Here is a 24,854-nt window from a genome sequence, read left to right on the forward strand (position 1 = left end):
ACACATAAATGGTCTGAATACTTCCCACAAGGACGCTGGTCTCACCTCGATGTAAGCTGTGTCTGTGTTGGCGGTGGGGATGTGGGGCTGCCAGTCTTTAGAGGGCTTGGTCAGGTACTTGGTGTCTGTCACAACCCACTTCATACGGGGCCAACCTGGGAGGCAGAACAACAACATCATCAGCAGACACAGGACAATACCAGAAGCCCGTTTGACGACTGGACAAAGATCCAGTGTGGATCAAAACCTTGTAGCTTTGAAAAAGGTGGCATTAGGACCATTTGTGTAGGCCTCGTTTCGTTCATATGGGACAACGGATGTACAAATGTACATCTACCCACAGATAAACAGTATAATGAGCAACGGGCTCCTCCTAATGTGCCTAGCTAATGAGTCCCAGAGAGAGAGAGAGTGAGTGAGTGGGGTGACAACTGCAGTGGAGCATTTTGTGGTGTGTGCTGACCTTTGAACTGCATGATCTCTCCCTGGGGTGTCTTGGGCAGTCCTTTGAGACAGATCTCGCTAGTCAGGGCCAGGCCTACCCCACAGCTGCCCAATAGGAACCCAATCTGAAGACTGCCTGCGTCCTGGGATGTGAAACACAAAAGGTAACCATTACAAATTGACAGGAAATCTATACTGCCACTATTGGTCTGTAATGAGACAGGTGACCACTTGGATCTAGCCATGTTGTTTGTGTTGCTATAGCTGGTAAGAACTGGCCCATGTCTACTGCATAGTGACTGAAAGCTGGATTTATGCTACTCTGACTTCATTTGGTTATTTGTCAGGAACCAAATATTCCATGAGATTGAGCTACATAGCTAACTAACGATGTCACTATAAAACACTCAACATCCTTGTCCCTTACCTGTCTAGACAGTGGCACCTCTATGGGTACAGGGATGACCTCTGCTAGGAGACAGCCATAGAAGGCCACCCAGAACATAGCAGGGTCACTGTTGGGGTACACCAGCGCCACCTAGGGGACATAGACACGCAGTACAGTTTCAGAAAGAGCACCACACGTCACAACGGGAACATCTTACATAGTGTATTGTGTCGTCTGTGCATGTGCAATGTATCTAGAAGACACGTTTCACGTTTTTGAATAAAGATCAATCAGTTTTGACCACGTACCCTATCTCCAGGTCTCAGGACAGGCTCGTTCTTGGTGCCAAGTTTGTTCAACAGAGTGTAGGCCAGTTTCAGACTGCGGCTCCACAGTTTACCTGAGGGAGAGAGAGAGAGATACATACACCGTGGTCACAAGAGCAATTTCTAAGAGGAGACTAAAATGACTTGAGCTCTCCATAGATTGACTGCGAGGAGTGTGATCTTTTGTGTCGATGAACTACGTAGCACAAGTCATAAACTAAAGAGGTCAGATCTGAGACACCCGCAATCCTCCTCCCACCTCGGCAGCAGCGTCCTCCAGGTCTGTGGGTTTCGTGTTGCACTTGTAATGACTGGGAAGGACCCTACCATGTTGCGTGTAGAACACCCACGTTTCAGGAAATCGTTCGCGAGCTATTGATTGTTTGAAGGCCCGAATGTCTGGCGAATATCGAAACTCAAGCCAACTTGACCACGTTTTTTTTCACCAAGTGTTTCGCTTTGGATGTTTCTATGTGCTCTAACGCGCACCTGTCTGGTAAGGTTGAACGCCTCCTCTCCTACTCAGCCTCCCAAAAAAAGCTTCTCCCAAGCAGGTGTGACACCTACTCCCGTTGCCTGCGGCACTGCTGTTTGGATCCCACCCATCGATCTGTCCCCCGTCTGCCCTGGTCTGTCTCCCCGTCTGGTACAGGTACCCCTGGCACACTCCTCTCCCCCCCCCTCCCCACCCCCCCGAGCGCTCGCTGGCCTCCAGCACAAACGCACATACACCGCAGACTTTGGACTGATCAGAATTTTATGTAGGCTAATTAACTTGTGAAGCTTATTATATGAACTTACTCAAACGCTTTAATTAACAAGTATAGGCCTACTATTTATTTATTTTATCTCATACTTTTATAGCCTACTGGACTCATAGAGCTACTCTCTCAAGTTCATTTGTTGGGGTGAGTGACTCTTTGAACTTACAATGGCAAGCCCCAAGTCATTTATTATTTTCATGTGCTTTACGCTACTTGCCCCATGACTCCTGCGTGCTTTGTTGACTACGAACTGGCTTGTTTACCCGACCGTGGGACAGACAATGTTTGTTCCCCACACTCGCGACTTGACTTTCTACTAGTTACACGGACTCTTGGCCTCCCATCCTATTCTAACCACCTCTCGCCGGCTTTGTATTCATGTTACCTGATGAAATTGCTGTACAATACAATCTTGTTACCATCTGATGCACATTCAAATGTCATAGAAAATCCACACTGCAGAGCTCTCCCTGTCTTCTGCCGTGCCCTGTTTGTATTACTGTTGATGATATCTGGAAATGTGCATGTACAACCTGGCCCATCTACTGTTGCTATCCCCAATTCTGACTTGTGCTCTGACATCTACTTCACTGATGTCTGCTCTCGTAAAAGCCTGGGTTTTCTGCACACTAACACTAGAAGCTTATTACCTAAAATGTATCAATTGAAGGTGTGGGTTCACAGCTCCAATCCAGATGTGTTGGTCATTACTGAGACGTGGTTAAGAAAGAGTGTTTTGAACACTTGATGTTAACCTTTCTGGTTATAACCTTTTTCTGCAAGACAGATCTTCCAAAGGTGGTTGAGTGGCAATCTTTACCAAGGAACACCTTCATTGCTCTGTTGTCTCCACCAAGTCTGTCCCCAAACAACATGATTTGCTGGGTTTAAGCATTATGCTTTCAAATAGCTCTTTGTTGACTGTTGCTGGGAGTTATCATCTACCAATAGCACCGGCCTGTACCCTACCTGCCCTAAGCTCTCTCCTGGCCTCTTACACTAAGTCTGAATTTGTCCTGCTAGGTGACCTAAACTGGGACATGCTTAAACCACATGACCAAGTCTTAAAGCAATGGGACTCCCTAAATCTTTCTCAGATTATTACCAATCCCACAAATTATGACACCAAACACCCAGAAAAGGCTACTCTCCTTGATGTTATCCTCACAAATAATCCTGATAGGTATCAGTCTGGTGTTTTCAGTAATGACCTTCGTGATCACTGTTTTACAGCCTGTGTTCGTAATGGCTGCTCAGTGAAACAACCTGTCCTGATTTATCGTAGGCGCTTGCTGAACAACTTTAATGAGCAAGCCTTCCTTCATGACCTGGTCTCTGTAAAATGGTATAGAATCAGCTCCTCTGTCGAAGACGCTTGGACCTTCTATTTTGATATTTTCAGTGGTATCGTTAACAAACACGCCCCCATAAAGAGAAATGAGAATTTAAAAAAAGGTTCAGCCCCTGGTTTGACTGTGATCTGGCAGAGTTACTCCACCTCAAGAACACCATCCGGCGAAAGGCTCGGCACACAAATACTCAGGCTGACTGGCTGTGGTTCAGGCAAATGAGAAATAAGTGCACTCTGGCTATCCAGAAGGCCAAATTTAGTTACTTTAAGGAGCAGTTTTCCCTCTGTGGGTCTAACCACAAGAAGTTCTGAAAAACAGTGAAAGACCTGGAGAATAAACCCTCCTCCTTACAGCTGCCCATGGCCCTTAACGTTTTTATTTTAAAAAGTCATTATTATTCAACCTTCATTTAACTAGGCAAGTCAGTTAAGAACAAATTGTTATTTACAATGACAGCCTAGGAACAGTGGGTTAACTGCCTTGTTCAGGAGCAGAACAACATATTTTTACCTTGTCAGCACGGGGATTCAATCTAGCAACCTTTCGGTTACTGGCCCAACGCTCTAACCACTAGGCTACCTGCCACCCCAAATGTTGATGATGTGGTTGTTACTGACAAGGAGCGCATGGCTGAGCTCTTTAATCACCACTTCATTAAGTCAGGATTCCTATTTGCCTCCTTGCCCGTCCAACATTTCCTCATCTCCCAGCCCTTCTAATGCGACTAGCCCCAATGCTCATCCCTCTTTTCTACCTGCCCCGCTACACCACTTCTCCCTGAGGTGTAAAGTAGCTCCTCAAACTTGACCCCCAAAAACATCTGGGTCAGATAGTTTAGATCCTTTCTTCTTTAAGGTTGCAGCCCCTATCATCGCCAAGCCTATCTCTGAACTTTTTAACCTGTCTCTCCTCTCTGGGGAGGTTCCCATTGCTTGGAAGGCAGATCAAGCTGATCCTAACTGTTATAGGCCAATTTCTATCTTGCCCTGTTTATCAAAAGTGTTGGAAAAAGTTGTCAATAATCAACTGACTGGCTTTCTTGAGGTCTATAGTATTCTCTCAGGTATGCAATCTGGTTTCCGCTCAAGTTATGGATGTATCACTGCAACCTTAAAGGTCCTAAATGATGTCAACATTGCGCTTGATTCTAAGCAATGTTTATATTTTTATTGACTTGGTCAAAGCTTTTAATACGGTAGAACATTCAATTATTGTGGATCGGAAAAGGAGTATTGGTGTCTCTGAGGGGTCTTTGGCCTGGTTTGCTAACTACCCCTCTCAAAGAGTGCAGTGCCTGTCTGTCACCAAGGGAGTACCCCAAGGCTCAATCCTAGGCCCCACGCTCTTCTCAATTTACATCAACAACATAGCTCAGGCAGTAAGTAGCACGCTCTCTCATCCATTTATATGCAGATGATACAGTCTAATACTCAGCTGGTCCCTCCCCAGATGTTGTGTTTAACGCTCTACAACAATGCTTTCTTAGTGTCTAACAAGCTTTTTGGACTGTTTTATCTCCATCTCTAGATTCAAAGACTCAATCATGGACACTCTTACTGACACTTGTGTCTGCTTCGCGTGATGTAATGTTATCGCTACCTTTTTGCCCTTTGCGCTGTTGTCTGTGCCCAACAATGTTTGTGCTGCTGCCATGTTGTGCTGCTGCCATGTTGTGTTGCTACCATGTTTTGTTGCTGCCATGTTGTGTTGCTGTCATGTTGTGTTGCTGTCATGTTGTGTTGCTGCCATGTTGTGTTGCTGTCATGTTGTGTTGCTGTCATGTTGTGTTGCTGTCATGTTGCTGCCAGGCTGTGTTGTCACCTTAGGTCTTTCTTTTTGTAGTGTGGTGGTGACTCTCTCATTGTGATGTGCTATATCTACATGTTTAATTTTAATCCACGCAGCAAGCCTTTTTCCTATTGGTAGGCCGTCATTGTAAATACAAATGTTTTCTTAACTGCCTTGCCTAGTTAAAAGGCAAAATAAAAAATAAAGTGGGTTAGCTTGAAATTACTCCCTATATAGCAGGGAATAGGGAGCAGAGTGCCATTTAAGACGGTGAGACCAACCGTATGTCAGAGTGTAGAGGGGTTTCCCGGTAACGTCCAGGGCGGTGAGAGCGGGGCTCTTGGCCTGTGTGGCTCCCCAGCGTGCCAGGGCTGCCTGAAGGGCCGGGGGCCAGTTACTGACCACCCCCAGGGGCTCCCCCTTCACTGGGATGATCTGACGGCCCTCTGGCCTGGGGGTGTTGGGGTCCGGCTGGGGCACTACGGAGAGGGGAGGAGACAGGAATGAGGGTGAAGAGGAAGAGAATAATAAAGTGGGGTATAGTGAGTTAAATGTCTACTGTCTATATATTTCTTTCAAGGAAGGTAGGAAGGAAGAATGCATTGTATTCAATGGAATGTAAGTATTGGAATGTACAGTGCCTTCAGAAAGTATTCATACCCCTTGACTTTTTGTTGTTGTTGTGTTACAGCCTGAATTCAAAATGGATTACATTTATTTTTTTCCTCACCCATTTACACACAATAACACATATTGACAAAGTGAAAACATGTTTTTACAAATTGTTACAAATGTATTTAAAATGAAATAAAGAAACCGCTAATTTACATAAATATTCACACCCGGGTCAATACTTGTTAAGAGCTTTCCGCACCTGGATTGTACAACCTTTGCCCATTATTATTTTCAAAATTCTTCAAGCTCTGTAAAATTGGTTGTTGATCTTTGCTAAACATACATTTTCAGGCCTTGCCATAGAATTTCAAGCAATTTAAGTCAAAACTAACTAGGTCACTCAGGAACATTCACAGTCTTCTTGTTAAGCAACTCCAGTGTAGATTTGAACTTGTGTTTTAGGTTATTGTCCTGCTGAAAGGTGAATTCATCTCCCACTGTCTGGTGGAAAGCAGACTGAACCAGGTTTTCCTGTGCTCAGGAATTTGCCTGTGCTTAGCTCCATTCCATTTTTATCTTGAAAAACTCCCCAGTCCTTAACAATTACAAGCATACCCATAACATGATGCAGCCACCACTTGCTTGAAAATATAGAGAGTGGTACTCAGTAATGTGTTGTATTTGCCCCAAACATAACACTTTGTATTTAGGAAAAAAAGTGAATTGCTTTGACAATTTTTTTGCAGTATTACTTTAGTGCCTTACTGCAAACAGGATGCATGTTTTGGATTTTAAAAAAGTAATCTGTACAGGGTTCCTTCTTGTCAATTAAGTTACTATTGTGGAGTTACTACAATTTTGTTGATCCATCCTCAGTTTTCTCCTATCACAGCCATTAAACTCTGTAACTGTTTTAAAGTCACCATTGGCCTCATGGTATCATGGCTGTCGAAAGGAGCGGACCAAAGTGCAGCGTGGTTGTAGTTCCACATTTTATTAAATCCGTGAAACTTTGCAAAACATAAATAACTGAATTTACAAAACAAACCGTGACGCATAGAGAAACAAACACTACTCAAAAGATAAACAACCCACAAACACAAGCGGAAAAACCCCCTACATAAATATGATCTCCAATTAGAGACAACGAGAACCGGCTGCCTCTAATTGGAGATCATCCCAACAACCCCAACATAGAAATAGAAACCTAGAAACCCACATAGAAACAAATAACCAGAAAACCACCCAAAAACACCCTCTGACCACTCTACTATAGAAAATGACATCTTACAAGGGTCAGGACGTGACCTGAGCGGTTTCCTTTCTCTCTCCGGCAACTGAGTTAGGAAGGACGCCTGTATCTTTGTAGTGACGGGGTGTCTTGATACACCCTCCAAAGGGTAATGAATAACTCCACCTTGCTCAAAGGGATATGTAATGTCTGCTTTTTTTATTTATCAATAGGTGCCCTTCTTTGCGAAGCATTAGAAAACCTCCCTGGTCTTTGTGGTTGAATCTGTGTTCGAAATTCACTGCTGGACTGAGGGACCTTACAGATAATTGTATGTGTGGGATACAGAGATGAGGTAGTCATTCAAAGATCTTGTTAAACACTATTATTGCACACAGAGTGAGTCCATGCAACTTAGTATGTGACTTGTTAAGCAGCTGAACTCCTGAACTTACAAAGGCTTGCCATAACAAAGGGGTTGAATACTTATTGACTCAAGACACTTCAGCTTTTAATTTTGTATACATTTGTAAAACATAATTCCACTTTGACATTATGGGGTATTGTGTGTAGGACATTGACACAAAATCTCTTAATCCATTTTAAATTCAGGTTGTAATACAACAAAATGTGGAAAAGTCAAGCGGTGTGAATACTTTCTGAAGGTGCTGTAAGTATCAGAATGGAAGTATTGTATTTTATGGAACCTAAGTTTTGGAGCAGGTCCTCTCTGTGCTTCTTACCCTCTACGATCTCCTCGGAGTCATCCAGGAAGAACTCACTGAGCGCTTGTCTCTTGGGCCGCTTCAGAGTGTTCAGCAGCTGCTGGATCTTAGTGGAAACACGGCTGTTCACTGGCACACCTGGAGAGCACAGAGGTAGAGGCAAACAATCACAGACACGACCATAGACACACACACACACTCACTAATAGTCACAATCACGCACAAAAACACACATACTCATACACTCAGACATTAAATAGGCAAGCACGCACATACGGACACAAATGCTAACAAACGGACACACGCAACAGGTAGACACAACTTTATTCTGGGTCAAAAACAGAAGGATATTTCTATCTGTGGAGAGTCGATGGAGAGACAGAACAAACAGACGACAGAAGAGGTGAAAAAGCAAGCTGATTGGAATTGATCCCTCCATCGCCCCTCCCCGGCCCCGGCCCATTTTGATTCATATTACCTTTTCGCTTTCCTTTTTTTAATGAAAGACACGACACGAACAGCCGAAAAAGGGATCACCCCAAAAAAGAACAAAATATAGTATGTTAGCAGCATTCCCAACACAACGCCTGGAATGGGGATGAGAGTGAGTGAGATTCATTCAATGTTATTATGTCTTGTCAGTGTGTCATTATGTCGGAATAAAAATAGATTATTAAAAAGAGGGAGGTTGACATGAGCATGAGCACCCAAATCATCCGAATAGATTCCCAAATGGCACCCCATTCCCTATATACATGTAGTGCACTACTTGACCAGGGGGCTCTGGTTAAAAGTAATACACTATGTAGGAAATAGGGTGTCATTTGGGATGCAACCATAGCCATTTCAAACACAGTAGGGTAAACACACTGAATTTCCGGCCACATTCATGATTACTGCAAACGCAGTACAACAGTGCTTTGTCAGTTAGCCAAACCATCACCAGATTAAGGACGTTACAGACTAGAGATTATGGTTAAAACAGTGAGTGATCGCAGTGTGTGGTGGTTTTCTGCGGTGTGTTACCAGTCTGCTGCCGTGTGTGTGTGTGAGATCGTACATTCTGCAGTGTGTGGTTGTTGCTCTACAGTGTGTTCTACAGTGGGTGGTTGTTGCTCTACAGTGTGTAGTTGTTGTTCTACAGTTTGTAGTTGTTGTTTTACAGTGTGTAGTTGTTGTTTTACAGTGTGTAGTTGTTGTTCTACAGTTTGTAGTTGTTGTTCTACAGTTTGTAGTTGTTGTTTTACAGTGTGTAGTTGTTGTTTTACAGTGTGTAGTTGTTGTTCTACAGTGTGTAGTTGTTGTTTTACAGTGTGTAGTTGTTGTTTTACAGTTTGTAGTTGTTGTTCTACAGTTTGTAGTTGTTGTTTTACAGTTTGTAGTTGTTGTTTTACAGTTTGTAGTTGTTGTTTTACAGTGTGTAGTTGTTGTTCTACAGTGTGTAGTTGTTGTTTTACAGTTTGTAGTTGTTTTACAGTTTGTAGTTGTTTTACAGTGTGTGGCTGTTATTTTACAGTGTGGCAGTGTGTGGCTGTTGCTCTACAGTGTGTTCTACAGTGTGTGGTTGTTGCTCTACAGTGTGTTCTACAGTGTGTGGTTGTTGCTCTACAGTGTGTTCTGCAGTGTGTGGTTGTTGCTCTACAGTGTGTGGTTGTTGCTCTACAGTGTGTGGTTGTTGCTCTACAGTGTGTTCTGCAGTGTGGTTGTTGCTCTACAGTGTGTTCTACAGTGTGTGGTTGTTGCTCTACAGTGTGTTCTACAGTGTGTGGTTGTTGCTCTACAGTGTGTGGTTGTTGCTCTACAGTGTGTTCTGCAGTGGGTGGTTGTTGCTCTACAGAGTGTTCTACAGTGGGTGGCTGTTGCTCTACAATGTGTTCTGCAGTGTGTGGTTGTTGCTCTACAGTGTGTTGTTGTTGTTCTGCAGTGTGTTGTTGTTGCTCTACAGTGTGTTGTTGTTCTGCAGTGTGTGGTTGTTGCTCTACAGTGTGTTCTGCAGTGGGTGGTTGTTGCTCTACAGTGTGTTCTGCAGTGTGTGTGGTTGTTGCTCTACAGTGTGTTGTTGTTGTTCTGCAGTGTGTGGTTGTTGCTCTACAGTGTGTTCTGCAGTGTGTGGTTGTTGCTCTACAGTGTGTTCTGCAGTGGGTGGTTGTTGCTCTACAGTGTGTTCTGCAGTGGGTGGCTATTGCTCTACAGTGTGTTCTGCAGTGTGTGGTTGTTGCTCTACAGTGTGTGGTTGTTGCTCTACAGTGTGTGGTTGTTGCTCTACAGTGTGTTCTGCAGTGGGTGGTTGTTGCTCTACAGTGTGTTCTGCAGTGGGTGGCTATTGCTCTACAGTGTGTTCTGCAGTGGGTGGTTGTTGCTCTACAGTGGGTTGTTGTTGTTCTGCAGTGTGTGGTTGTTGCTCTACAGTGTGTGGTTGTTGCTCTACAGTGTGTTCTGCAGTGTGTGGTTGTTGCTCCAAAGTGCGTTGTTGTTGTTCTGGGGGGGGGTTGTTGCTCTACAGTGTGTTCTGCAGTGTGTGGTTGTTGCTCTACAGTGTGTGGTTGTTGCTCTACAGTGTGTTCTGCAGTGTGTGGTTGTTGCTCTAGTGTGTTCTGAAGTGTGTGGCTGTTGCTCTACAGTGTGTTCTGCAGTGTGTGGCTGTTGCTCTACAGTGTGTTCTGCAGTGTGTGGCTGTTGCTCTACAGTGTGTGGTTGTTGCTCTACAGTGTGTGGTTGTTGCGCTACAGTGTGTGGTTGTTGCTCTACAGTGTGTTCTGCAGTGTGTGGTTGTTGCTCTACAGTGTGTGGTTGTTGCTCTACAGTGTGTTCTGCAGTGTGTGGTTGTTGCTCTACAGTGTGTTCTGCAGTGTGTGGTTGTTGCTCTAGTGTCTTCTGCAGTGTGTGGCTGTTGCTCTACAGTGTGTTCTGCAGTGTGTGGCTGTTGCTCTACAGTGTGTTCTGCAGTGTGTGGCTGTTGCTCTACAGTGTGTGGTTGTTGCTCTACAGTGTGTTCTGCAGTGTGTGGTTGTTGCTCTACAGTGTGGTGTTGTTGTTCTGCAGTGTGTGGGTGTTGCTCTACAGTGTGTAGTTGTTGCTCTGCAGTGTGTTCTGCAGTGTGTGGGTGTTGCTCTACAGTGTGTAGTTGTTGCTCTACAGTGTGTTCTGCAGTGTGTGTGGGTGTTGCTCTACAGTGTGTTGTTGTTGTTCTGCAGTGTGTGGGTGTTGCTCTACAGTGTGTTCTGCAGTGTGTGGTTGTTGCTCTACAGTGTGTTGTTGTTGTTCTGCAGTGTGTGGGTGTTGCTCTACAGTGTTTTGTTGTTGTTCTGCAGTGTGTGGTTGTTGTTCTACAGTGTGTGGTTGTTGCTCTACAGTGTGTTATTGTTGCTCTACAGTGTGTGGTTGTTGCTCTACAGTGTGTTCTGCAGTGTGTGGTTGTTGCTCTACAGTGTGTTCTGCAGTGTGTGGTGTTCCTCTACAGTGTATGGTTGTTGTTGTTCTGCAGTGTATGGTTGTTGTTGTTCTGCAGTGTGTGGTTGTTGCTCTACAGTGTGTTCTGCAGTGTGTGGTTGTTGCTCTACAGTGTGTGGTTGTTGCTATACAGTGTGTTGTTGTTCTGCAGTGTGTGGTTGTTGCTCTACAGTGTGTGGTTGTTGCTCTACAGTGTGTGGTTGTTGCTCTACAGTATGTTGTTGTTGTTCTACAGTGTGTGGTTGTTGCTCTACAGTGTGTGGTTGTTGCTCTACAGTGTGTTCTGCAGTGTGTGTGTGGATACCGTCAGCGGTGGTATCCAGCATGCTGGTGCGGCTCTGTCCTCGGGGCATCCCCTTGGGCATAGCATTGGGGGGCAGGTCCACCCTGGAGTCCACCCTTGAACCCCTCTCAGGGGTGTAGGACGTCACATCTGGGGGGACACTGTTCTCTGGAGGAGAAGGGACAAGGAGGTTTAATACTCTGAGGTAAACTTACCTAAAGCTGTGGCGCTACAGACAATACATGTTCATTTAGAAAGTGTCTCTGAGGGTACGAAGGGCTGTTATGTGTGTGCGCGCGCGCGCGCCAGTTTTACCAATGCGTGTGCGTGTAAGGAATATGGATTATGTGTTTGCAGGGTGTGTTTGTCTTACCTATGTGTGGGGTGTGTGTGTGTGTGTGTGTGTGTGTGTGTGTGTGTGTGTGTGTGTGTGTGTGTGTGTGTGTGTGTGTGTGTGTGTGTGTGTGTGTGTTACCTATGCGTGTGCTTGCCAGTATGTCGGCCAGTGCTGAGGTGGGCTGCGGCTGCGGTTGCGTCTGAGTCTTATTTTCCCCGTGGGACAGGGTGGAGGAGGCGGAGGAGGAGGTGGAGGAGCTCTGCACTGAGCGGTTGATCCAGTAGTCTGGGCTCTGGAGACTCTGGGCCAGCACTGCACTCAGAGTCGCCTGGCGACGCAGAGAACCTTCGTCCTCAGACGCTGACGATGTGTCTGACAGGGAGACAGAACGAGATGTATTTAGCAGATGACGCGTGGTGAGCTTTGTAGCACAAAATGGTTGCCTTGGCAGCACCCCAGGTGGGTTATATACAGTGTTTGTGGACACCCAATACTCCTGCTCTTATTGGGGCAAAAGCAGTGATAACCTAACCAACCATCCCTGGTCCTGATGATGAGCTACAGGGTATGCAGGATTTTGTTCCAACCCACACCTGAATCAACTCATCAAAGGTTGTCCAGTTACTGAACATCTAGACTTTGAATATGCTGAATCAGGTGTGTTAGTGCTGGGCTGGAACTAAAGCCTGCACAGCGCGCACCCTGTATTTTAGCTCTCCGGGACCAGGGTTAGTTATTGACCACTACAGTGTACTACTCAAACATGTCAGGGTTGGGGTCAATTCCATTTCAATTCAATTCACAAACTAAACCAAATTCCAATTCTAAAATCTCCTCATTGAAAAGCATTGAAGAGAATTGGAATTTCAGTGTACTTCCTGAATTGTGTGGAATTGAAATGGAATTGACCTCAACCCTCAAGCATAGAACATAGTTTGATCTCTATGGTAGTGACCTGGAGGGGTGCAGTTGTCTACTGGTGACTGGACGAAGGCTGAGCGGCGCTTGGTGGGCATGGGCAGTGCCATCTTCTCCTCCTTGTGTTTGGCCAACGCTGCCTGCACCGCCTCCGTGTGGATATCTGACAGAGAGGGTGAGAAAGAATGAGAGCAAGATCTGGACAGACCAAAAAACAGGGACGAGGAATGGAAAAAGTAGGTCAGTCACTGCACCAACTGTGGTCCACTAGACTCCTCTGTCACAATCAGAACCAAACACTATCCCTAAGCAAGGCAGCAGCTCCCACACATCCCACTTCTACTGTGGTGCCATGCATGTTAGAGGTCTGTGTCATTTTTATGAAATTGGACTTAGTCTACTTCCCATGTAAATATCCTTTGCTATGTTGTTGCTTTTAAATCTGTAATTTCCTCTGAATGTACTGTGTTTGCTGCTAAATGAATGGCCTCATTGAGGACATTAACGTTTTCGGAATCTGAATCTGTGATGTATGAATGTGTGTCTGTACCTGATCTGTAGCGGTCATCCCTTGCCCCCCCGCTGCGGTTTCTGCGGCCCCCGGAGGAAGAAGAGGGGCCAGAGGCCTCAGGACTGGCAGGGCTACGGTCAGAGCTGGCAGGGCTGGGCTCACCACTGGTAGGGCCGGAGGACGACTGCTGCTGGACGTCTGGGAGAGGCAGATCCACACCTGGACAGAGAGGAACGAGGAGATACTCAGCACCTAGCTCTAACACACATACTATGGCTGGGCGATATGGCCAAAAATCATATACATTTTTTTTCAAACTTAAGGATGATTCACAAAATACACTATATATACAAAAAAGTATGTGGACATCTCTTCAAATTAGTGGATTCGCCTATTTCAGCCACACACGTTGCTGACAGGTGTATAAAATCAAGCTAACAGCCATACAATCGCCATAGACAAACATTGGCAGTAGAATGGCCTTAATGAAGAGCTCAGTGACTTTCAACGTGGCACCGTCATAGGATGCCACCTTTCCAACAAGTCAAGTTTGTCAAATTTCTGCCCTGCTAGAGCTGTCCCGGTCAACTGTAAGTTCTGTTATTGTGAAGTGGAAACATCTACGAGCAACAACGGCTCAGCCACAAAGTGGTAGGCAACACAAGTTCACAGAACAGGACCGCCAAGTTCTGAAGTGTGTAATGCGTAAAAATGGTCTGTCCTCGGTTGCAGCACTCACTACAGAGTTCCAAACTGCCTCTGGAAGCAACGTCAGCACAATAACTGATCATCGGGAGCTTCATGAAATGGGTTTCCGTGGCTGAGCAGTGGCACACAAGCTTAAGATCACCATGCCCAATATCAAGCGTTGTCTGGAGTGGTGTAAAGCTTGCCGCCATTGGACTCCGGAGCAATGGAAATGTGTTCTCTGAAGTGATGAATCACACTTCACCATCTGGCAGTCCGACTGACTAATCTGGGTTTGGCGGATGCCAGGAGAACGCTACTTGCCTCAATGCATAGTGCCAACTGTAAAGTTTGGTGGAGGAAGAATAATGGTCTAGGGCTGTTTTTCATGGTTCGGGCTAGGCCCCTTAGTTCAAGTGAAGAGAAATCTTAACACGACAGCATACAATGACATTCTAGATGATTCTGTGCTTCCAACTATGTGGCAACAGTTTGGGTAAGGCCCCTTCCTTTTTCAGCATGACAATGGCCCTGTGCACAAAGCGAGGTTCATAAAGAAATTGTTTGTCTAGATCGGTGTGGAAGAACTTGACTGGCTTGCACAGAGCCCTGACCTTAACTCCATCAAACACCTTTGGGATGAATTGGAACGCCGACTGCGAGCCAGGCCTAATCGCCCAACATCAGTGCCCAACCCTCACTAATGCTCTTGTGGCTGAATGGAAGCAAGTCCCCACAGTAATGTTCCAACATCTAATGGAAAGCCTTCCCAGAAGAGTGGAGGCTGTTATAGCAACAGGTGTCCACATACTTTTGGTCATCAAATCAAGCTTTATTTACACAGCACATTTCAGACATGGAATGGAACTCAATGTGCTTTAAAAGAAATAAAATAAAAGCTGAAACATTTACTATACAACAAACATAAGATAAAAAACGAAAGAATGACAAACTGAACTACTAAAAAGCACTCTAAAGAAAATAAAAAAGTTTTAAGATCTCCTTCTAAAATGTCCAGTTTCAGCCCCCTCAGGCTCTCTGGCAGGCTATTCCAGAGGCTGGGGGCATAATAACTAAAGGCTGCCTCTCCATGCCTCTTGGTCCGAGGCTTTGGGATAGTTAAAAGGCTAGTGCCAGAGGACCTGAGGGACCAACTGGGTGCTTAACTTAAAAGCATGTCTGACATGTATTGAGGTGCACAGTTGTGGATTGATTTAAAAAATATATATATATAATAGTCTTAAAATGAAATTCAAAAAAAAAACTCACAGGCAGCCAGTACAGAGACCTTAAAACCGGTGTAAAGTGTGCTCTCCATGTGGTCTTGGTCAGTACCCGTGCTGCAACATTCTGTATGCTTTACAGTTGAACAATGGCTTTCTTGGATAGACCAGACAGGAGAGTATTACAGTATTCAAGCCTGCTTGTAATAAAAGCATGGATTAGTCTATCTGTATCAGCCGGAGAGAGAAACGACCGCAGCTTGGAAATGTTCCTCGGGTGTTAGAAAACAATTTTGGTTACATTCCTAATGTGCGATTCGAAATTTGGTTCAGAATCTAAAATAACACCTAGCTTTTTTACCTGGTGTTTTATCTCTGTTGCCCGTGAATTAAAATGTGCGGCTAGATTCTCTCTTTGTGCTTTGACTCCAACAATAAGTACGTCGGCATTGTCTTGATTTAGCTGGAGGAAGCTGTATTTTCTCTGAGTTATGTTCACCAAGGGTGACCTAAAAAACTCTTGACCGGTTAAATAGGTCCTAAACCAATGTAGAACTGGACCTAGGCCAACCCACCTCTCCAGTCTGTCCAGAAGGACATCATGGTCAACAGTGTCGAATGCAGCACTTAAATCTAAGAGTAAAAGGCCAGAGAGCTGTTTGGCATCTGTGTTGGCTCTAAGATCCTTTACCACTTTAACTAAGGCTGTGGTGCGCACAAAAACCGGATTGGAATTTTTCAAAAATACATTTGGCACTAAAAAAAAAATATGGAACTGTTTGAACACCAATTTCTCCAGAATTTTGCTTAAGAATGGAAGGTTGGATTTTGGCCAAAAATTGCTAAGAGTTGAATAATCTAGATGCCTTTTCTTCAGAAGGGGTTTCACCATAGCAGTTTTTAGTGCAGTGGGGAAAGTGCCTGTGAACACGGAGTGATTAACAATAGCTTGTAATTCTTCAGATATGCAATTAAAAACTATTTTGAAGACGGTGGTGTGGATAGGATCAAGAAGGCAGGTAGAAGGCTTAAGTTGTGATATCACTTTCCTGAGCATGTCTGTGTCAACCAGGGAAAATAAATCAAATCAAACATTCTCACATGCGCCAAATACAACAAGTGCAGTTCAAGAAGAGTTAAGAAAATATTTAGCAAATAAACTAAAGTAAGAAAATAATAAAAAGTAACACAATAAGACAACAATAACGGGGATATATACAGGGGGTACAGGTACTGAGTCAGTGTGCGGGGGTACAGATTAGAGGTAATTGGTACATGGAGGTAGGGGTGAAGTGACTAAGCATAGATAATAAACAGCGAGAAGCAGCAGTGTACAAAACAAATGGGGTGGGGGGCAGGTCAATTTGTACAAAACAAATGGGGGAGGGGGCAGGTCAATTTAATATTTCGGTGGCCATTTGATTAACTGTTCAGCAGTCTTATGAATATTACAATCGCCCAACACATTGATTTTTTCATAGTTCTGAAGGACTATAGACAATAGCTCAGATAAATCAGTGAAGAAAGTGGGGCAGTGCTTTGGTGGCCTACACAGGGTTATGGCCAGCACTGGTGGCTGACATTTAAACAGTATATCATGATGCTCAAAAGACCCAAAGTAGCCAAATGAAATGTCCTTACACCTGAAAGCATTAGTAAAAATAGAGGCTGTCGCCCCTCCCCTTTTCCCTTTTCTGATAGAGTATAGGGCAGCAGGTAGCCTAGTGGTTAGAGTGTTGGGCCAGTAACCGAAAGGTTGCTGGATCGAATCCCTGAGCTGACAAGGTAAAAATCTGTCGTTCTGCCCCTGAACAAGGCAGTTAACCCACTGTTCCAAGGTCATCATTGTAAATGAGAATTTGTTCTTAAACCTGTTAGGGCTAGGGGGCAGTATTGACACAGCCGGATAAAAAAACGTACCCGATTTAATCTGGTTACTACTCCTGCCCAGTAACTAGAATATGCATATAATTATTGGCTTTGGATAGAAAACACCCTAAAGTTTCTAAAACTGTTTGAATGGTGTCTGTGTATAACAGAACTCATATGGCAGGCCAAAACCTGAGAAGATTTCAAGCAGGAAGTGGCCTGTCTGAGAAGTAGTGTTTCATCTTGGCTCTTTTTATTGAAGACTCAGGATCTGTGCAATAACGTGACACTTCCTACGGCTTCCATAGGCTCTCAGAGCCCGGGAAAAAGCTGAACGATATCGAGGCAGGCTCTGGCTGAAACACTTTATCGCTTTTGGCAAGTGGCCACTCAGAGTACTATGGGCTTAGGCGTGTGCCCGCGTCGACCGAATGCTTTCTTTTCCTTTGTCTGTTTACCTAAACGCAGATTCCCAGTCGGAATATTATCGCTTTTTTTATGAGAAAAATGGCATAAAAATGGATTTTAAACAGCGGTTGACATGCTTCGAAGTACGGTAATGGAATATTTAGAATTTTTTTGTCACGAATTGCGCCATGCTCGCCACCCTTATTTACCCTTAAGGATAGTGTCTTGAACGCACGAACAAAACACCGCTGTTTGGATATAACGATGGATTATTTTGGACCAAACCAACATTTGTTATTGAAGTAGAAGTCCTGGGAGTGCATTCTGACGAAGACAACAAAGGTAATAACATTTTTCTTATAGTAAATCTGACTTTGATGAGTGCTAAACTTGCTGGGTGTCTAAATAGCTAGCCCTGTGATGCCGGGCTATCTACTGAGAATATTGCAAAATGTTGCTTTCACCGAAAAGCTATTTTAAAATCGGACATATCGAGTGCAGAGGAGTTCTGTATCTATAATTCTTAAAATAATTGTTATGCTTTTTGTGAACGTTTATCGTGAGTAATTTAGTAAATTCACCGGCAGTGTTCGGTGGGAATGCTAGTCACATGCTAGTCACATGCTAATGTAAAAAGCTGGTTTTTGATATAAATATGAACTTGATTGAACAAAACATGCATGTATTGTATAACATAATGTCCTAGGGTTGTCATCTGATGAAGATCATCAAAGGTTAGTGCTACATTTAGCTGTGGTTTGGGTTTATGTGACATTATATGCTAGCTTGAAAAATGGGTGTCTGATTATTTCTGGCTGGGTACTCTGCTGACATAATCTAATGTTTTGCTTTCGTTGTAAAGCCTTTTTGAAATCGGACAGTGTGGTTAGATTAACGAGAGTCTTATCTTTAAAATGGTGTAAAATAGTCATATTTTTGAAAAATTGAAGTAATAGCATTTCTAAGGTATTTGAATAACGCGCCACAGGATTCAACTGGCTGTTGAGTAGGTGGGACGCCCATAGAGGTTAACTGAGTAGCCTAGTTAAATAAAAATAAAAAATTGTGATTGCTCTAACATTTAAAAGCACCATGTTCAATGAGTCTGGGGCATCTGCCTTGAGGTAACCAATGGAATAACAACCAAATGATTAACATTACAACCACATTTTCTGACAGCCTCCAATCTATCAGAATGGTAGGAGATAACAGTTTGTATAAACTCACTAGAAGGCAGAGTTAAAGAAACATAAATTAAGTTACTCATAGTGCCATTTCTACAGGAGTTGACATGCTTTCCAAGACCTGTCTTGCTTATTTTGACAGGGAGAACTGGAGCACTAACAGACCAGGTGCGTCTATCCCTAAAACAGTTTGCCATGTTGCGGGAAATAATACTGGAACCCCTGAGGTTAGGGTGAATCCCATCTCTTTTAAAAAGTGCTGGTTGCTCCCACAGCAAATCAAAGGTTGTCACAAAAAGAGACATTCCTGTCGTTGATAAGTTTCTTCAAATACTCATTCAGGGCAATGAATTGGTTGAAATGTTCCGAACCCTTTCGGTAGCACGGGAGGGGAACAGAGATAATTATTCTCTTCCCTATGATAGCGATAGTGCACTTGAAATTGAGCTCAGGCACATCCTGTTTCCATTGATCATCCTTAAGATGTTTCTATAACTTGATTGGAGTCCACCTGTGGTAAATTCAAATAGTTGGAGATGATTTGGAAAGGCACACACCTGTCTATATAAAGGTCCCACAGTTGACAGTGAACGTTAGAGCAAAAACCAAGCCATGAGGTCGAAGGAATTGCACATGCACTGCCAACTGTGGGACCTTGTGTAGACAGGTGTGTGCCTTTCCAAATCATGTCCAATCAATTGAATTGACCACAGGTGGACTCCAATCAAGTTGCTGACACATCTCAAGGATGATCATTGGAAACAGGATGGAACTGAGCTCAATTCCGAGTCTCATAGCAAAGGGTCTGAATACTTATGTAAATAAGGTCTGTTTTTAAATAAATTATACATTTGCACATAAAATTTAAAAACTGTTTTCGCTATGCCATTATGGGGTCTTGTGTGTAGATTGAAGAGGAAATGCTTTTATTTAATCCATTTTAGAATAAAGCTGTAACGTAACAAAATGTGGAAAAAGTGAAAGGGTCTGAATACTTTTATAATGCACTGTATACAGGGTATCAGTATCGAGTCGATGTGCAGGGGTACAAGGTAATTGAGGTAGCTACGTACTGTACATATACAGAAGGTAGGGGTAAAGTGACAAGGCAACAGGATAGACAGTAGTAGTAGCAGCATAAGTGGTCAATGTGAAAGTGTGAATGTGAGTGTGTATGTGGCCACAGTGTACATATAATGTGTGTGTGTGTGTGTGTGTGTGTGTGTGTGTGTGTGTGTGTGTGTGTGTGTGTGTGTGTGTGTGTGTGTGTGTGTGTGTGTTTGGTTGCCAGTGTAAGCATGTGTGAGTGTGTAGGTAGAGTCCAGTGTGTGCAGAGTCAGTGCAAGAGAGTTAGTGCAAAAAAGGCTTAATAAAAGGTAGCCATTTGATTAGCTTTTTAGCTGTCTGTTTTTACAAGTCTTGGGGTTAGAAGCTGTTCAGGGTCCTGTTGGTTATAGACTTGGTGCATTGGTACCACTTGCCATGCGGTAGCAGAGAGAACAGTGTGGGGCTTGGGTGGCTTGAGTATTTGACCATTTTTGGGGCCTTCCTCTGACACCGCCTGGTATAGAGGTCCTAGATGTCAGGGAGCTTGACTCCAGTGATGTACTGGGCCGTACGCGCTACCCACTGTAGTGCCTTGCAGTCGGATTCCAAAAAGTTGCCATACCAAGTGGTGATGCAGTCATTCAAGATGCTCAATGGTGCAGCTGTAGAACCTATTAAGGATCTGAGGTCCCATGCCAAATCTTTTCAGCCTCCTGAGGGGGAACTTTGTTGGTGTGCTTGGACCATGATAGATTCTGAGTGATGTGGACATTGAGGAACTTGAAGCTCTCGACACGCTCTACTACAGCCCGGTCGATGTGAATGAGGCGTGCTCAGTCCTCCGTTTCCTGTAGTCTACGATCAGCTCCTTTGTCTTACTGATGTTGAGGGAGAGGTTGTTGTTCTGTCACCACACTGCCAGGTCTCTGATCTCCTCCGTATAGGCTGTCTCATCGTCGTCGGTGATCAGGCATTCCGCCGTCTGTAAACTTAATAATGGTGTTGGAGTCGTGCTCGGCCAGTATGACCAAGGAGTACAAAAGGCGATTAAGCATGCACCCCTGAGGGGCCCCTGTGTTGAGGGTCAGTGTGGCGGATGTGTTGTTGCCTATCCTCACCACCTGGGGGTGTCACGTCAGGAAGTCCAGGATCCAGTTGCAGGTGGAGGTGTTCAGTTCCAGGGACCTTAGTTTAATGATGCGCTTCAAGGGCACGATGGTGTTGAACGTGGGGCTGTAGTCAATGAACAGGATTCTCACATAGGTGTTCCTTTTGTCCAAGTGGGAAAGGGCAGTGTGGAGCTTAGCTCGTCTGGTAGGCTCGTATCATTGGGCAGCTCGTTGCTGGGTTTCCCGTTGTAATCCGTGATAGTTTGCAAGCCCTGCCACATCCAATGAGTGTCAGAGACAGTGTAGTATAAGCGTCCGGGTTAGTCTCCCGCTCCTTGAAAGCGGCAGCTCTAGCCTTTAGCTCAGTGCAGATGTCTGTAATCCATGGCTTCTTGTTGGGATATGTACAGTTGAAGTTGGAAGTTTACATACACCTTGGCTAAATACATTTAAACTCAGTTTTTCACAACTCCTGACATTTAATCCAAGTAATAATTCCCTGTCTTAGGTCAGTTAGGATCACCACTTTATTTTAAGAATGCGAAATGTCAGAATAATAGTAGAGAATTATATATTTTAGCTTTTATTTCTTTCATCACATTCCCAGTGGGTCAGAAGTTTACATACACTCAATTAGTATTTGGTAGCATTGCCTTTAAATTGTTTAACTTGGGTCAAACGTTTTGGGTAGCCTTCCACAAGCTTCCCACAATAAGTTGGATGAATTTTGGCCCATTACTCCTGACAGAGCTGGTGTAACTGCTCGCACACACTTTTTCAGTTCTGCCCTCAAATGTTCTATGGGATTGAGGTCAGGGCTTTGTGATGGCCACTCCAATACCTTGAGTTTGTTGTCCTTAAGCCATTTTGCCACAATTTTGGAAGTATGCTTGTGGTCCTTGTCCATTTGGAAGACCCATTTGCAACCAAGCTTTAACTTCCTGACTGATGTCTTGAGATGTTGCTTCAATATAGCCACATAATTTTCCTGTCTCATGATGCCATCTATTTTGTGAAGTGCACCAGTCCCTCTTGCAGCAAAGCACCCCCACAACATGATACTGCCACCCCCGTGCTTCACGGTTGGGATGGTGTTCTTTGGCTTGCAAGCCTCCCCCATTTTTCCTCCAGACATAACAATGGTCATTTTGGTCAAACAGTTCTATTTTTGTTTCATCAGACCAGAGGATATTTCTCCAAAAAGTATGATCTTTGTCCCCATGTGCAGTTGCAAACTGTAGTCTGTTTTTTTTATTGGCGGTTTTGGAGCAGTGCCTTCTCCTTGCTGAGCGGTCTTTCAGGTTATGTCGATATAGGACTTGTTTTACTGTGGATATAGATACTTTTGTACCTGTTTCCTCCAGCATCTTCACAAGGTCCTTTGTTGCTGTTCTGGGATTGATTTGCACTTTCACACCAAAGTACGTTCATCTCTAGGAGACAGAACGTGTCTCCTTCCTGAGCGGTATGACAGCTGCGTGGTCCCATAGTGTTTATACTTGCGTACGATTGTTTGTACAGATGAACATGGTACCTTCAGGCGTTTGTAAATTGCTCCCAAGGACGAACCAGACTTGTGGAGGTCTACAATTGTTTTTCTGAGGTCTTGGCTGATTTAGATTTTTCCATGATGTCAAGCAAAGAGGCACTGAGTTTGAAGGTAGGCCTTGAAATACATCCACAGGTACACTTCCAATTGACTCAAATTATGTCAACTAGCCTATCAGAAGCTTCTACAGCCATGACATAATTTTCTGGAATTTTCTAAGCTGTTTAAAGGCACAGTCAACTTAGTATATGTAGACTTCTGACTCACTGGAATTGTGATACAGCGAATTATAAGTGAAATAATCTGTCTAAACAATTGTTGGAAAAATTACTTGTGTCATGCACAAAGTAGATGTCCTAACCGACTTGCCAAAACTATAGTTTGTTAACAAGAAATTTGTGGAAACAAAAACAAAAAAACGACGTTTTCGTCTTTTGAGCTTCTAGTCATGAAATCTATGCAGCTACTCAATCACTTTTTATAGCTACTGTTTACAGGCCTCCTGGGCCATATACAGCGTTCTTCACTGAGTTCCCTGAATTCCTATCGGACCTTGTAGTCATAGCAGATAATATTCACATTTTTGGTGACTTTAATATTCACATGGAAAAGTCCACAGACCCACTCCAAAAGGCTTTCGGAGCCATCATCGACTCAGTGGGTTTTGTCCAACATGTCTCCGGACCTACTCACTGCCACAGTCATACTCTGGACCTAGTTTTGTCCCGTGGAATAAATGTTGTGGATTTTAATGTTTTTCCTCATAATCCTGGACTATCGGACCACCATTTTATTACGTTTGCAATCGCAACAAATAATCTGCTCAGACCCCAACCAAGGAGCATCAAAAGTCGTGCTATAAATTCTCAAACAACCCAAAGATTCCTCGACTCCCTCTGCCTACCCAAGGACGTCAGAGGACAAAAATCACTGCTGCTCGATCATCCTATTTTCCCAACCTAATTGAGGAAAATAAGAATAATCCTAAATGTATTTTTGATACTGTCGCAAAGCTAACTAAAAAGCAGCATTCCCCAAGAGAGGATGGCTTTCACTTCAGCAGTATCAAATTCATTAACTTCTTTGAGGAAAAGATCATGATCATTTGAAAGCAAATTATGGACCCCTCTTTAAATCTGCGTATTCCTCCAAAGCTCAGTTGTCCTGAGTCTGCACAACTCTGCCAGGACCTAGGATCAAGGGAGACACTCAAGTGTTTTAGTACTATATCTCTTGACATAATGATGAAAATAATCATGGCCACTAAATCTTCAAGCTGCATACTGGACCCTATTCCAACTAAACTACTGAAAGAGCTGCTTCCTGTGCTTGGCCATCCTATGTTGAACATAATAAACAGCTCTCTATCCACCGGATGTGTACCAAACTCACTAAAAGTGTCAGTAATAAAGCCCCTCTTGAAAAAGCCAAACCTTGACCCAGAAAATATAAAAAACTATAGGCCTATATCGAATCTCCCATTCCTCTCAAAAATGTTAGAAAAAGCTGTTGCGCAGCAACTCACTGCCTTCCTGAAGACAAACAATGTATAGGAAATGCTTCAGTCTAGTTTTAGACCCCATCATAGCACTGAGACTGCACTTGTGAAGGTGGTAAATGACCTTTAAATGGTGTCAGACCGAGGCTCTGCATCGGTCCTCGTGCTCCTAGACCTTAGTGCTGCTTTTGATACCGTCGATCACCACATAAGGAAGTGGATGGCTGCAAACGTTCTACTTTTAAACTCGGACAAAACAGAGATGCTTGTTCTAGGTCCCAAGAAACAAAGAGATCTTCTGTTGAATCTGACAATTAATCTTGATGGTTGTACAGTCGTTTCAAATAAAACTGTGAAGGACCTCGGCGTTACTCTGGACCCTGATCTCTCTTTTGACGAACATATCAAGATTGTTTCAAGGACAACTTTTTTCCATCTGCGTAACATTGCAAAGATCAGAAATGTTCTGTCTAAAATTGATGCAGGAAAAATTAATCCATGCTTTTGTTACTTCTAGGTTAGACTACTGCAACGCTCTACTTTCCGGCTACTCGGATAAAGCACAAAATAAACTTCAGTTAGTGCTAAATACGGCTGCTAGAATCCTGACTAGAACCCCAAAATGTGATCATATTACTCCAGTGCTAGCCTCCCTACACTGGCTTCCTGTTAAGGCTAGGGCTGATTTCAAGGTTTTACTGCTAACCTACAAAGCACTACATGGGCTTGCTCCTACCCATCTTCCGATTTGGTCCTGCCGTACATACCTACACGTACGCTACGGTCACAAGACGCAGGCCTCCTAATTGTCCCTAGAATTTGGCAGAGCTTTCTCCTATAGAGCTCAATTTTTATGGAATGGTCTGCCTACCCATGTGAGAGACGCAGACTCGGTCTCAACCTTTAAGTCTTTATTGAAGACTCATCTCTTCAGTGGGTCCTATGATTGAGTGTAGTCTGGCCCAGGAGTGTGAAGGTGAATGGAAAGGCTCTGGAGCAACGAACCGCCCTTGCTGTCTCTGCCTGGCCGGTTCCCCTCTCTCCACTGGGATTCTCTGCCTCTAACCCTATTACAGGGGCCGAGTCACTGGCTTACTGGTGCTCTTCCATGCCGTCCCTAGGAGGGGTGCGTCACTTGAGTGGGTTGA

At 44.0% G+C, this 24,854-nt stretch overlaps 1 protein-coding gene across 2 annotated transcripts in view; it reads right to left on the reverse strand.

Moving 5' to 3' along the window:
• The window catches only part of dip2ba (disco-interacting protein 2 homolog Ba), an 82,566-nt gene that overhangs the window by 21,492 nt on the left and 36,220 nt on the right, over positions 1-24,854 (reverse strand). Inside the window, exons 3-13 of one of the 2 annotated variants that reach the window (XM_014135743.2) lie at positions 13,172-13,351; positions 12,659-12,784; positions 11,842-12,075; positions 11,388-11,534; positions 8,112-8,123; positions 7,652-7,771; positions 5,344-5,541; positions 1,141-1,232; positions 872-982; positions 464-587; positions 46-155 (exon numbers count right to left, since the gene is read on the reverse strand). In XM_014135743.2, coding sequence (XP_013991218.1) covers positions 46-155; positions 464-587; positions 872-982; positions 1,141-1,232; positions 5,344-5,541; positions 7,652-7,771; positions 8,112-8,123; positions 11,388-11,534; positions 11,842-12,075; positions 12,659-12,784; positions 13,172-13,351 — 1,454 coding nt within the window. The remainder of the gene's footprint in view (positions 1-45; positions 156-463; positions 588-871; positions 983-1,140; positions 1,233-5,343; positions 5,542-7,651; positions 7,772-8,111; positions 8,124-11,387; positions 11,535-11,841; positions 12,076-12,658; positions 12,785-13,171; positions 13,352-24,854) is intronic. The other variant, XM_014135744.2, reaches the window with a different exon arrangement.

Source organism: Salmo salar, chromosome ssa13 (assembly GCF_905237065.1).
Source record: "Salmo salar chromosome ssa13, Ssal_v3.1, whole genome shotgun sequence".
NCBI classification, from domain to species: domain Eukaryota; kingdom Metazoa; phylum Chordata; class Actinopteri; order Salmoniformes; family Salmonidae; genus Salmo; species Salmo salar.